The sequence below is a fragment of the Aspergillus ibericus genome (genome assembly GCF_003184845.1).
Source record: "Aspergillus ibericus CBS 121593 unplaced genomic scaffold BO80scaffold_66, whole genome shotgun sequence".
NCBI classification, from domain to species: Eukaryota; Fungi; Ascomycota; class Eurotiomycetes; order Eurotiales; family Aspergillaceae; genus Aspergillus; species Aspergillus ibericus.
In genome coordinates this window covers 1-11,806 of record NW_020292164.1, presented here as the reverse complement: position 1 = coordinate 11,806, position 11,806 = coordinate 1, and the positions used below count along the sequence as shown (strand labels likewise).

The 11,806-nt window shown below is 55.2% G+C and overlaps 8 protein-coding genes across 8 annotated transcripts in view; 7 read left to right on the top strand and 1 right to left on the bottom strand.

The window, feature by feature from the left end:
* The window catches only part of BO80DRAFT_418052 (CIA30 family protein), a 1,052-nt gene extending 689 nt beyond the window's left edge, over positions 1 to 363 (top strand). Inside the window, exon 3 of the mRNA XM_025718247.1 lies at positions 75 to 363. Within this exon, the coding sequence (XP_025570141.1) occupies positions 75 to 267 (193 nt within the window). The 3' untranslated portion in view covers positions 268 to 363. The remainder of the gene's footprint in view (positions 1 to 74) is intronic.
* Positions 1 to 1,758, bottom strand: BO80DRAFT_485768 (putative solid-state culture specific protein; the record flags this gene model as incomplete). Its single annotated transcript, XM_025723505.1, has 2 exons — positions 1 to 1,303; positions 1,336 to 1,758. The coding sequence occupies 2 exons, from the start codon at positions 1,756 to 1,758 to the stop codon at positions 317 to 319; spliced, it is 1,410 nt and encodes a 469-aa protein (XP_025570140.1). The 3' UTR covers positions 1 to 316.
* Positions 1,759 to 3,437: 1,679 nt separating this feature from the next.
* Positions 3,438 to 3,778, top strand: BO80DRAFT_449815 (uncharacterized protein; the record flags this gene model as incomplete). The annotated part of the gene is made up of 3 exons (XM_025721768.1): positions 3,438 to 3,548; positions 3,601 to 3,687; positions 3,737 to 3,778. The coding sequence occupies 3 exons, from the start codon at positions 3,438 to 3,440 to the stop codon at positions 3,776 to 3,778; spliced, it is 240 nt and encodes a 79-aa protein (XP_025570139.1).
* Positions 3,779 to 4,842: 1,064 nt separating this feature from the next.
* Positions 4,843 to 6,540, top strand: BO80DRAFT_459442 (amidohydrolase; the record flags this gene model as incomplete). The annotated part of the gene is made up of 2 exons (XM_025722344.1): positions 4,843 to 6,022; positions 6,071 to 6,540. 2 exons carry the CDS (start codon positions 4,843 to 4,845, stop codon positions 6,538 to 6,540), a joined length of 1,650 nt encoding a protein of 549 aa, XP_025570138.1.
* A 179-nt stretch (positions 6,541 to 6,719) lies between these two features.
* BO80DRAFT_367783 (alpha/beta fold hydrolase) lies at positions 6,720 to 7,929 on the top strand (the record flags this gene model as incomplete). The annotated part of the gene is made up of 3 exons (XM_025716303.1): positions 6,720 to 6,976; positions 7,021 to 7,223; positions 7,286 to 7,929. The coding sequence occupies 3 exons, from the start codon at positions 6,720 to 6,722 to the stop codon at positions 7,927 to 7,929; spliced, it is 1,104 nt and encodes a 367-aa protein (XP_025570137.1).
* A 107-nt stretch (positions 7,930 to 8,036) lies between these two features.
* BO80DRAFT_247004 (NADH:flavin oxidoreductase/NADH oxidase) lies at positions 8,037 to 9,622 on the top strand. The gene has a single exon (XM_025714598.1). The coding sequence runs from the start codon at positions 8,145 to 8,147 to the stop codon at positions 9,459 to 9,461; it is 1,317 nt and encodes a 438-aa protein (XP_025570136.1). The 5' UTR covers positions 8,037 to 8,144; the 3' UTR covers positions 9,462 to 9,622.
* Positions 9,623 to 9,770: 148 nt separating this feature from the next.
* On the top strand, positions 9,771 to 10,626 carry BO80DRAFT_393050 (peroxiredoxin family protein). Its single transcript, XM_025717242.1, has 5 exons — positions 9,771 to 9,845; positions 9,898 to 10,010; positions 10,089 to 10,252; positions 10,316 to 10,456; positions 10,507 to 10,626. The coding sequence occupies exons 1-5, from the start codon at positions 9,799 to 9,801 to the stop codon at positions 10,540 to 10,542; spliced, it is 501 nt and encodes a 166-aa protein (XP_025570135.1). The 5' UTR covers positions 9,771 to 9,798; the 3' UTR covers positions 10,543 to 10,626.
* Positions 10,627 to 10,998: 372 nt separating this feature from the next.
* On the top strand, positions 10,999 to 11,806 carry BO80DRAFT_246908 (class I glutamine amidotransferase-like protein; the record flags this gene model as incomplete). The annotated part of the gene is made up of 2 exons (XM_025714597.1): positions 10,999 to 11,525; positions 11,575 to 11,806. Coding segments are annotated over exons 1-2 (310 nt in total), but the record flags the coding sequence as incomplete, so codon positions are not given.

Genomic DNA, 11,806 nt, shown 5'->3' with positions numbered 1-11,806 from the left:
TTTTTTTCTCTTGTTGGTTTGTTGAATGGGGGAGCGTGGGATAGGTTGGGTTTGGATTGGGCTGATGAGTATAGTTTCTTTGGGGAGCAGGAGGGCGCGTTTGAGTTGGAGGTGGAGTGGATCAAGGGGATACAGGTGGACATGGGGAGGTATCGAGATGAGCCGGATGCAAGTGAGGATGATGAAGGTGAGTGGGATGAGAAGAGGTGGAGTGAGGAGGATACTCGTGGATCAGGATCAGGATGGTTGTGCTGTGGTATATTCTAAACTGCCGAGGCAAATGCATACCACAATAGAAGAACGGTATATTCTAATATTATAGTTCCGCAACGACGGAATACGCCCCCGTCTTGACAAACGTTTCCAGAATCCGCATCAACCGGTTCAGCTGCACAGCATCCTCTGCACCCACGGTCACGGCCGCCCAGCTGGACTCTCGCTTGCAATCATGCACCCACGAGTTGATGATCATCCTCCCGTCCATGATCTCTCCCGTAAACTGGCTCTCAAACGTACTCCGCGTGCATCGCAGGACCAATGGCGAGAGAATCGCCGCCTCGAACAGCCCCCGCTGCATGAAATGCGTCTTGAGCAGCCCAAACGGATACGACCCAGTGACCCGCGGATTGACGTCCACGATCGCCTGCTTCCCATGTTGATCCGTCATGATATCAGCCCCCGCGGGCCCGTAGTACCCCTTCTTGTGTAACTCCCTGCCTAGTGTCTCGAGTGTACTCCGGTACCGATTCTGAAAGGCCGGCTCTAAAAGATACGAGACGCGTGCGCCCTGCCAGTGTCCGTCAAGGTCGAACTGTTGTTGAGATGTCGCAAGATAAATAACGCGTCCTCGTTTCGTAACGAAGAATGTCACCCCGTGAGCTTCCCCGGGTACCAGTTCCTGGATCACGAAACTGGCCGGGTACAGTCGCTCATTTTGTTCGTGGACCTTACCGAGGGTGTCTTGGAGAAACCCGTGGAGCTCGTTGCACGTAGATTCTCTATCCGATTCGCTGCGGACGACGTATGTTCCCCGACCAGACGTAGCAATGGACACCTTCACCACAAATGGGAGTTCCTGTACCTGCACCGCACGCAGCATCCGTCGGATCTCCGCATCCTGGCCGCCCCCCCAGCCCTGCATCGGGAGTGGGTCGATGACCCTGGATTTCGGGGTCGGCACACCACACCGGGCGAGCCAGCGTTTGGAGAGGATCTCGTAGTGGACGTTGGGATCCAAAACCGGATCGAAATGACACAGACAGTCCTGTGGGATCACCACGGCGGTGGGGGAATCCGGGACCAGCTGGCCTCGTGCAAGTTTCGGATGAATTGTACGTTCGGTCGCTGATCCGGACCAAGTTGGTCGTAGACTCCAAGGACATCTTCCTGGGACGCGTTCACGATGGCGTCGAGATCGTCCCCTCCGTTGCCGCTCAGGTCCACCATAATGACGGATGAACGGCCGGCCAGGAACGAATTTCGCTGAGCGATACCGCGTTTTAACAGATTCAGGATCTCCTCCTCTGAATCCGTTCCGGGGAAACTGGAGGCGTACAGAAACTGTACGGCCGAAGAATGCGGGATCTGGTCTCGAGGGAACTTGCATGGGAATTCAAAGGCCAGGGTGATGTCTTGGGGGGTATCGCTGTCCAATGCATAGAGATCGCGCAAGGTATAGTCGAGTGTCACCGGCCTGCTCGACACAACTGGACGAGGCGATGCCACCGGCAGGGGCTGCAGCAGTTTCACAGCAGTCATGTTTGTGAAGCTCTAGCGATCGGGTGTATTGTTTGTCTGTTCAAGTTCCTCCCTGAACTTGTAGAAGAGTAGGTCTGCATCCATGCCACATGGTTGCGGAGTGGTTGATGGTCGACGTCAAGGGGCGTCATGGAGGAAGTCGATTCCCGTTCGCGGTCAGCATTGCGTGGGTTGAGCCAAACTCGGGTCTGCATCAAGCTTCCGTTCAGTCGATAAGAACAGACAGGACCACGATCCGGCGGTGGGTCATTGTGGGAGCATTGGCCATGGCTGGCTGGATGCCCGAGTCTGCGGCGATGTAACCTTGGATGTCGTGATTTATGGATCCGCAGCCGGAGAATAAGCTTGTTCGTTGTGCTCATCCCATCAGGCATTGAGAGATCCTCGGATGGTCGCCGTCAAAGAGTGTAAGAATTGGGTAGCTGAAAATTGATAGACGCTGCTGGCTGAACCCCCGCATCCTACCTTCCCTGACTGGAGGGAAACTGCCCTCTGCATCATCGAAATCAGACAGCCATCCCACCTCCGAGCTTCTCGGCAAGTCCAGTCTACCTATAGGCGTCAGATAAACTTCCTAGTTGCAGCCACTGCCCAAAATAGCAACATTGCTAACTCTGGTACGAGAGTAGGGCGAAGTGGTCAGACGAATAGTTTTACAGACAATCTACTCCAAGACCAGATCTGACCAGCAATCCCACAGTTGGCCTTCCTTCCGTCGAATCTGGGCCACTTTGACTGTATTTCTCCAGTCTCGGTTCGGAGCATTGGCTAGTATCAGTCAGCCGTCAGTGGTCTCCAGCGATCCGATTGGCAGCAACGAGGTACCTCATTGGATGCCAATGCCCTAGCATCAACATCGAATTTATTCGCCGGAGTCATGCCATTCTACCCGACCGATCCATGACAGGTCAGCTGTCAGGATGCCTTCATTATAAGCTTACATCTTGGCAGCGATTGAAGAATCTGGCTTGACGAGCGAGAATAAGCGCTAGACTGTGTCACTGGCTTGTTGGCGGGTCATAGGGGCTGCCAATACACCGAGTCTTCGTCACAGCGCCTACCAACTTGCCTCTGTATCATCATATTGCAGTGATTCTGCACGGTTGGATAGTGAAACAGGAACTGGCTGAGCGACAGGTGTAGACTGATTGATTGAACCAGCAGCATCGATGCAACCCAGCGTATGTTGTCATCCGACCTGCGGCATCCCGCAGCGGGCTGAACTAGTTCCCTCGCAGGTTGCACCAACCTTATATCTGGGATGGCGGCCGGGCAGTGTAACACCCCCTACTTTGCATTGACGGCGCCGACCCGGTGCTGCTTGGCATCGGCGGTTCCTGAACCAACCAGACCGAATGCCTGCAATGAGGGTAGCATCGGCTGGGACATATATTGCGATATTGTATACCCTCCGAAACCTACTCAATAGCTGTATACTAGAAGTCTCCGTCGAGCAGTAGCACAGATAGTCATGAGTTCTGAGTCGACGATGCATAGTCAATAACAATCCTCAACGACAAGCATAAATAGAGGCCTCCGACGCGCCCTCCAAGGCATCATCCTCGACATCAATCGCGACAGACTCACTTCATTGCATACAGCTAAATCGCCGGACAACTCCAAGCACGTTTCCCTTCCACCACCCCAGAGATAAACACTAACGATGAAAACACAGCACCATGAAGCTCAGCTTGATCGTCATGGCCCTTCTTGGCCTCGCCATGGGCGCCACTTCGGAGCAAAACACCGCCGACATTGGATCCACCAAGGTCACTGACGGAACTCTCGGCGTAAGCCCCTGCCCCCTATTTACTTGCTCTACCTAATCCTTGAATGACATAGATCGACTACTGTGGCGAACGCTGCGAATATGACTGGGAGTGTCGTCGCGGGGAACGTTGCCATGATTGCTACCGTCAACGCGGTGAGGTGCGTATAACATGCCATATCCGAAAAGGACCATGACTGAATATTTCAGCGCTACGGCCACTGCCGTCGTAGACGCTCTGATGATGCTTGACTTTACTCAACTTGGTCTTACTCCGTATGGCCTACTTACTCAAAACCTGGTAGGGGATGCAGAGGGGGTAGGTGATGTTTGCTGCCAGGGGTTGAGAATTAGCAGTTAGTATATTACCAAGGCTCTGTGAATCAACGGTTACTTTTCATTGCTTGCAATTCCGTATATCATACCCTCGTAAAGGTAATCCATATCTTTCACGACCTCGTACAACAGTAGAGACATCCCAGCAACCCAGAAAATCAACTTTCCCCTATATAATCATATTCATGCCATCCACTAAACCTACTCTTGCGTCCCGGCTTCGGCTCCGATACAACCTGGAACCAGTGGCCTTGCATTCTCTCGACCAATCAATGAATCCATTTCAGCCAAGTCCACGCCCTTTCTAAACAAAACGGAACAATGACCTCTGGTATCCATTCCACCCAGACCCGGAGGTACTTTTACGATGATCGAAACCGATCTGATAAGATGCGGACCTTCGCGGAGTATCTGCCTGATTCCTCATAGTCTAATAAGGGACTATAAGTTGGCTGTCTGGGCTCGCTACTTATACGGTGATTGTGACTGGTAATTTTGATGGAATCGTTTTGTTTGAAGCTTCCCGACTCAGTTATAGACATAGTATCCTCTTTACGATAACGTTTGAGTCTCCAACTTCCGAAATCTATCAAGGTGGTCATCACACACCTCACATTTCTCCTTCTTCACCAGCATATCCACAAAATCACCACACCGCGCGATGTTCTAACCTAACCCACTCCCACCGGGTATCGTGTGGTCGCAGGGGAGTAGAATAGTCAGGTTCAGTTGACGTGGGTGGTACCCAGGGTTTCGACGGGAGGCTGAACTAGTGATAGCACCAGCTGGGCGAGGATCTAGACTGCCAGTGTGGAGGTTCGAGCCAAGCCCTATGAGGATGCAGAAGACCGGTCAGTATGACTGGTCGTTTGTTGGGTATGACAGGTCTATCTCCAATAGACAGCTCATCTCAACATCGTCCAGCTATAAAAACCGACAGCTGCAGAGATATCCCCTGAATTGAGTTTCCCGCTCTCACAATGCGCGTCTACTCATCGATAGACCCCAGCAACGCCCTCGCCTTCCACAACGGCCGGATCTACACCATCAACGAGAACCAGCCCTGGGCAGAAGCCTTCATCGTCTCCCCGACCGGCATCATCGACCACATCGGGAGCAACAAAGCCATTCTGAAGATCGCCGCCTCGCGCGGTCTCGTCCAATATGACCTCCGCCAGCGCTTCGTCATGCCCGGCATTCACGACGCCCACACCCATCTACTCATCGCGGGTCTCCAAGCCCTGAACGAAGCCCGGATTGGCTTCAACTCCACCCCCGACAACCTCCCCTCCCGACTCGCTCACAGCGCCTGCGCCTGCGCCTTCGCCAACGTCACGGGCGACTGGCTGATCGGAAACTTCTACCAGGCCAGCCACTTCCCCGATGGCATTCCGGACCGGAAATACCTCGACGAGCGATACCAAAACAAGCCCGTGCTCATCCGCGAAGTGTCGTGTCATCGGATTCTGCTAAACACGGAGGGACTTCTCCGCGCGGGGATCGATCCCAATGGTGCTCCCGATCCCGAAGGCGGATATTACGTGCGGCGCAGCGATGGGAAACTGACGGGTGAAGTCGTCGAGAATGCCATGACGGCGGTGTTCGACTGCCTCCCTATCCCCCCGTTGGCACATGTGAAACGGGCCATTCATCAAGCCACGTCCATCTGTCATCGATACGGAATCACTTCCTGCCAGGAAGCGTCCGCTAATACCCTGTACCTCCACGCCGTCCGGGAACTAGAGCAGGAGAACCGTCTTGATATGGACATCTACACGCACATCGTGTCCGCTCCGGTATACTTCGCCATGGAACCGCAGGACAGTCTAGCCGGGTTATTGGACGTGGCCGAGGGATTCCGCAGCAAACATGTCCATACGCAATTTGTCAAGTTCTGGCTAGACGGGGCTCCTCTTCCGCCTGAATTCACGCAGGCGGATCTGGATGCGAATGGGAGACCGATTCCCACGCATCTAGCGCTAGATGCGGAGTTTCTGTTTGAGGCTGTCAAGAAATACGATAGTCGGGGCATGACCTGCAAGCTGCATGTTGCAGGGGAAGGCTCGGCGCGACAGGCGCTTGATGTGATTGCCCGGGTACGGGCGAGGAATCCGGCTGGTCCGCGACATGAACTGGCGCATTGTAATGCGGTGCATGCTGGTATGTATTTCCCCGGATGTGAGGGAAGCTAGCTAATGGCAGATGCAGATGACATCGCGCGGTTCGCTCCGTTGCGGGTGACGGCGGAAATGTCACCGGCCATCTTCCATCACGACGTGGTGGACGAGTATCCCGAGCTGAACAAATGGGCCTTTAACGGGGTACTCGCCACGGGCGCACTCATGACCATCGGGTCAGACTGGATGTTACCCGAGACGCCATCGTTGTTCGATGCCTTGGCGGCGATTGTGAAGCGGGTGCGGTATTTACCTGGCGGGAAGAGTCGACGGCTCGCGGTAGGGGAGACGGCGATGCAGCGAGGCGGGGAGATCCTGTGTCGGGTGTTGACTCTCAGCGGGGCGGAGGCGGTTGGGGCGCAGCACCGGACGGGCAGTTTGGAGGTGGGCAAGAAGGCCAATTTCATTCTGGTGGATCGGGATTTGAGCCAGGGGGAGTTTCAGGGCGCGACCGTGTTGGAGACGTGGTTTGAGGGCAGGAGGGTGTTTCCGGCCGAGTGATGCAGGGTGCATAGCCCTAGGTATATCAAGGAAATTAATGGCGTGTGACATGAACAAAGAATTCGGCGTAAGCCTATAGAGAAGTGCAAGCGTCGTGTTGCTGCCTGTTCCCAGTAGTTATTTAAATCAGCCCCCGCACTAACATCCGCCGCATCAACATCAACCATCAGAAGATGCGAATGCGCAGCATGTCGGACCACACCCATCTGCTTGAGTTCACGGCGGAAAAGCGCTTCCACCAGCGACTTGTCCTCCCTGCCGCAGCCGATCATGGCCCTCTGGCCGTTACCTACGCGGACATCGGGCCCCAGACGACGAATGGCACCCCCACCCCGACTATCCTGCTCATTCCAGGCATGGGGGGTTCTCGCCTGTGGTGCTACCATAAAGACTACCTGGCCAACAAGCTAGGAGTCAGGATGCTATCCATCGACCGGTACGCTTATTACTTGAAATATATCCACCAGGCTGACAGTGTAGGCCTGGCATCGGCGGATCGACCCCCGTCCCGGTAGCCAAACGAGTCACCATCTGGCTGGAAGCAGTGGCAGCGGTGTTGAAGCATCTGTCCATCCCACATGTTATTCCTTTGTCGCACAGTGCTGGCACGATCTACATCCTGAATCTCTTGTCGCAGCGCCGGGATCTTCTCTGGCCAAACACGCCGCTGGCCGTCTTGATGGGTTCGTGTATCTCAACAACCGGAATTGAGGCATTCTATGCCAAGCAACGCTGACAGGTACAGGACCATGGGTTGAACCCAAACACTCGGACATTCTATCATTGAAGATGGCCCAGATGCTGCCCAAAGCAATTCTCCATCAATACGATAAACTGATGAATCTCTTCGTAAAAGCCGCCCCCTCGTTCAGCGCCAGTGCGGCCGTCTTCTCGGCCATGGCCAGTAGCATTCCCAGCACCCGCGCCGAAGGCCCCAGTCGGTCTGAGGCTTGTCTCGCTGGGTACGGGATGGACGAGGAGGCGGCCAAGGTGTTAGACCGCTTGGCCATGGAGTACATCTGTCAGGAGGATACCTCCGGATTCAACGACGAGGCCGTGATCTGCCTGAAGAAGGGGCCGGGGCTGTGGGGAGCCTGCGAAGACCTGCCGGTGTATCTCCAAGGGCTAGTGCAGGCAGAAGAACGATACCGGGAAGGTCATCCTAACGAACAGCCTTTGAAGCTCAAGGTATTCTTTGCCGAGTCGGATGGGATGATTGGACCCAAGGGGCAGAAGTACTTTGAGGACTGTTTTGCGCAGGCCGATCTCCGGGGTGCCGTGTGCTTTGACTCGGTGGTCGAGAAAGGGACCGAGCACGACACCCTCTGGACGTCGGACACGGGGGTGTTTGAAAAGGTGCTAAGGGAGATCAAGGCCAATCTGTCGTAGATGTGCCTGTACCAAATGATGTGATCAGTTCCTTGTCAGTGAGAGAGTGTCTCTCACTGCCGATATCCGGCCATTTGTCAGCAGTGACCCCAACCATCTTTCGGTTCCATTAATAATGCAACCTTCTCTCCAACACTCCCGAGTATAAAATCGCATCGCATTGCCATCATGTCTGGTATGCAACAGACCTCATTCTTTCCCTTCCAGGCATCATCATGGGTTCCCTTCACCAAGCCCCCCGCGTGATTCAATCCGAGCACACCCCCTACTTCACCCCCGCCAACAATGGCGGTGCCGCCCTCCACCCCGCCGACCCCGACACGCCCACTCTGTTTCGCCCCCTACAGATTCGCGATGTGACCCTCAAGAACCGCGTCGTCGTGTCGCCCATGTGCATGTACTCGGCCGAAAGCGACCCCTCCTCACCCCTCCTCGGCGCCCTGACCGACTACCACATTGCCCACCTGGGCCAGTTTGCCCTCAAGGGCGCCGGCCTGGTGTTCGTCGAGGCGCAAGCCGTCCAGGCCAACGGTCGCATTTCGCCCAACGATGCCGGTCTCTGGGACCATTCCCCCGAATCGGAACAATTCAAGAGTCTCCAGCGGGTTGTGCGCTTCTGCCACAGCCAGGGTGCCAAGGTGGCCGTCCAGCTGGCCCACGCGGGTCGCAAGGCCAGCGCGGCTCCCCCGTGGGTCGCTGCGGAAGCGAAGAAGCCCGCCATTATCGCCGAGGAGAGCGTAGGAGGATGGCCGTCCAACGTGGTCGGTCCGAGTGGCGGGGAGGAACATATCTGGGGACCGGGATACTGCACGCCTCGGGCGTTATCGGTGGAGGAAATCCAGGAGCTGGTACAAGCCTTCGCCAAGGGCGCGGAGACGGCCGTCCGGGCCGGTGTCGATGTGATTGAGGTGCACGCCGCCCACGGATACCTGCTCCACCAGTTCCTGAGCCCGGTGACCAACAAGCGGACGGATGCCTACGGAGGCAGCTTTGAGAATCGCACTCGCATGCTCCGCGAGGTTCTGACGGCCATCCGTGCTGCCATTCCCAGCGGTACGCCGTTGTTCCTCCGCATCAGCGCGACCGAGTGGCTGGACGGGCAGGCGGTTGCGGAAGAATCGGGCACTTGGACGCTGGAGAGCTCGCTGCAGCTCCTGCCCTTGCTGTCAGAACTCGGGGTCGATCTGGTGGATGTCAGCTCCGGCGGCAATCACCGCGACCAGAAGATTAAGCTGCACACCAACTACCACATTGATCTGGCCTCGGCCGTGCGCAAGGCCATCCGTGCGACCGGTGCGAAGACGCTGGTGGGTGCGGTCGGCTTCATCACGGAAGCCGAACAGGCCAAGGGGCTGGTCGAGGGTGCTGATGAGGCTCACGCCGCGAATGCCACGGTATCTGGCCCGGAGCCTGTGGCCGATCTGGTGTTTATGGCGCGACAGTTCATGCGGGAGCCAGAATGGGTGATGAACGCGGCGAAGAAGCTAGGCGCGAAGGTGGATGTGCCGGTGCAATTTCGCCGGGCCATTTAAATAGAATAGACATGATTCAATAGACCAATGAATAAATAAATAGACCCAATGGAAGCAATAAATAATCAAAACCCCTCCGTCCGACAGCCGACCCGAGCCGCTGCGGAACGCGGAGACCTCCGAGGCCGGCTGCAGGCTGCAGTGCCAGCTATCAGAAGTCCGAACCTTGAAGACGCCACCCACAAATCGATGGTGACATGCGCTTACTCCTAGCTACTACCTGCTAGCAGCTCCATAGCTCCTATTTATTCCCCTCCCGATTACCCCGCGTTCTATCCAACCCATCACCAACATCACCACCTACACCCACCCACACCCACCATACCCTCCACACAAAATGGCCCTCAAACCCGGCGATTCCTTCCCCTCGGACGTAGTCTTCCAGTAAATCTCCCCCACTCCTCCCCCTGAAATGAGATTTAACAAGAACTTACAGGTACATCCCCTGGACCGAAGAAAGCGGAGATATCACGGCGTGCGGCATCCCCATCAACTACAACGCGAGCCAAGAATGGGCCGATAAGAAGGTCGTTTTGTTTTCGGTGCCAGGTAGTCCCCCCCTCCCCTTAACTATGTCATACATGCTGGAAGGAATCAAGAGCAGTTGCTAAATGAGGCGTTTGACAGGCGCATTCACCCCCACCTGCTCGATCAACCATGTCCCAGGGTACATCCAGAACCTACCCCAATTGAAAGAGAAGGGCGTGCAAGTGGTGGCGGTGATTGCGTCGAATGATTCGTATGTGATGAGTGCGTGGGGGAAGGCGAATGATGTGAAGGGGGATGATATTGTGAGTTTATCTCCTATGGGTGGGGGTTATGTTGGGTGGTGTGTGGGTAACTAATGGGGACAGCTGTTTCTGAGTGATCCCGACGCGCGCTTCTCGAATTCTATCGGCTGGGCGAATGCGGGTCGTACGGGACGGTTCGCTATTATCATTGATCATGGTAAGGTCACGTATGCGCAGATTGAGACGGAGAGGGGGGTGGTTAAGGTATGTTTTTTTGGCCTGTGGTTTAGGGATGTGATGGCTGACTGGTGCAGGTTTCGGGCGCGGATGCGGTTCTGGCTCATTTGTGATAGATGCAAATCTCTAGGTAATTCTCACTAGATATGAATGGAGCCAGCCATTATTCAGAGCATAATCCAGTGCGTAATTCTTCGAGTGATAGATTCCTGCGATCCGTTTACTGGAATATATATCCGCTGTAGATGAATTGACCCATAAGCACTGACCATTGTCCAGCTGCCTTGTTGGATACTTACAATGTACAACAACTCGAGATGAGTCTATCGCACTATTTCTTCACCAGCCAAGCATCCCCCAGCCCAAAGATGGCAATCGGAACTGGTTTCCAAGACGCATCGGTGGAACAATAGGCCCTGACAAAGCCCCACCAGCGATCCGCTCGACCGGCACCAGCAAAGACCAGAAAAGAAGTGCTTCGAATCGTACGCTGCTGATGGCGACGCTAATTGGCTTCGTGCCGACTCGATGAATCCATGTCTCAGTCTAACTATCTCTCGCCAAGGAAGATTTTCGGTAAGCAGCCAAGGATCGGAGATAAGACAGCTAACCGCGGCACCGCTGCGAAGCTAGACTGGTGCAAGTTGCCTGATGCTGTTAATTGTGACTTGTGATGATGCAACTTCAACATAGATATCAGACAGGCCTCAGTTGCAATGGAACATCAGAGACAACCACCGAATGCTGCTGAAAGCTGCCGACGAAAACACCGAGTGATGGAAAGCATCAGCGGACACTAGCCCTTTCCGGCTAGTGTCATCTGTCTACCAGCCAGCCAATAGCAACCAGGAATCCATCCATCCCACCAAAGCTTGGCCAGTTGATGTCATGACGAGACCCAGACTCGATACCCCCGCCAGGCACGACTTAAATACCCATTGACCCAGAATTATACCCTCAGGATTATCAAGCGCTTCAGTCTTCTCCATCCATCCAACCCTCATCAGTATCCATCAACATGGCTCCCAAGGTCCTCGTCGTTCTCTCCTCCCACGACCACCACAATGCCAACAACAAGCCTACGGGCTGGTACTTGGTACGTCCACCACCCCACCACCACCACTGCACAACCACTAACCTTATAGCCTGAATTCGCGCACCCCTGGGCCGTCCTGCACGAGAAGACCGAGCTCGTGATCGCCTCCCCCAAGGGCGGCAAGGCCCCTCTCGACCCGGGCTCCGTCGAGATGTTCAAGGACGACCCCGTGTCATCCAAATTTCACCAGGAGCAAGAATCCCTCTGGACCAACACCGTCAAGCTGTCTGACGTCAACGCCGATGACTTTGACGCCATCTTCTACGTCGGTGGTCATGGCC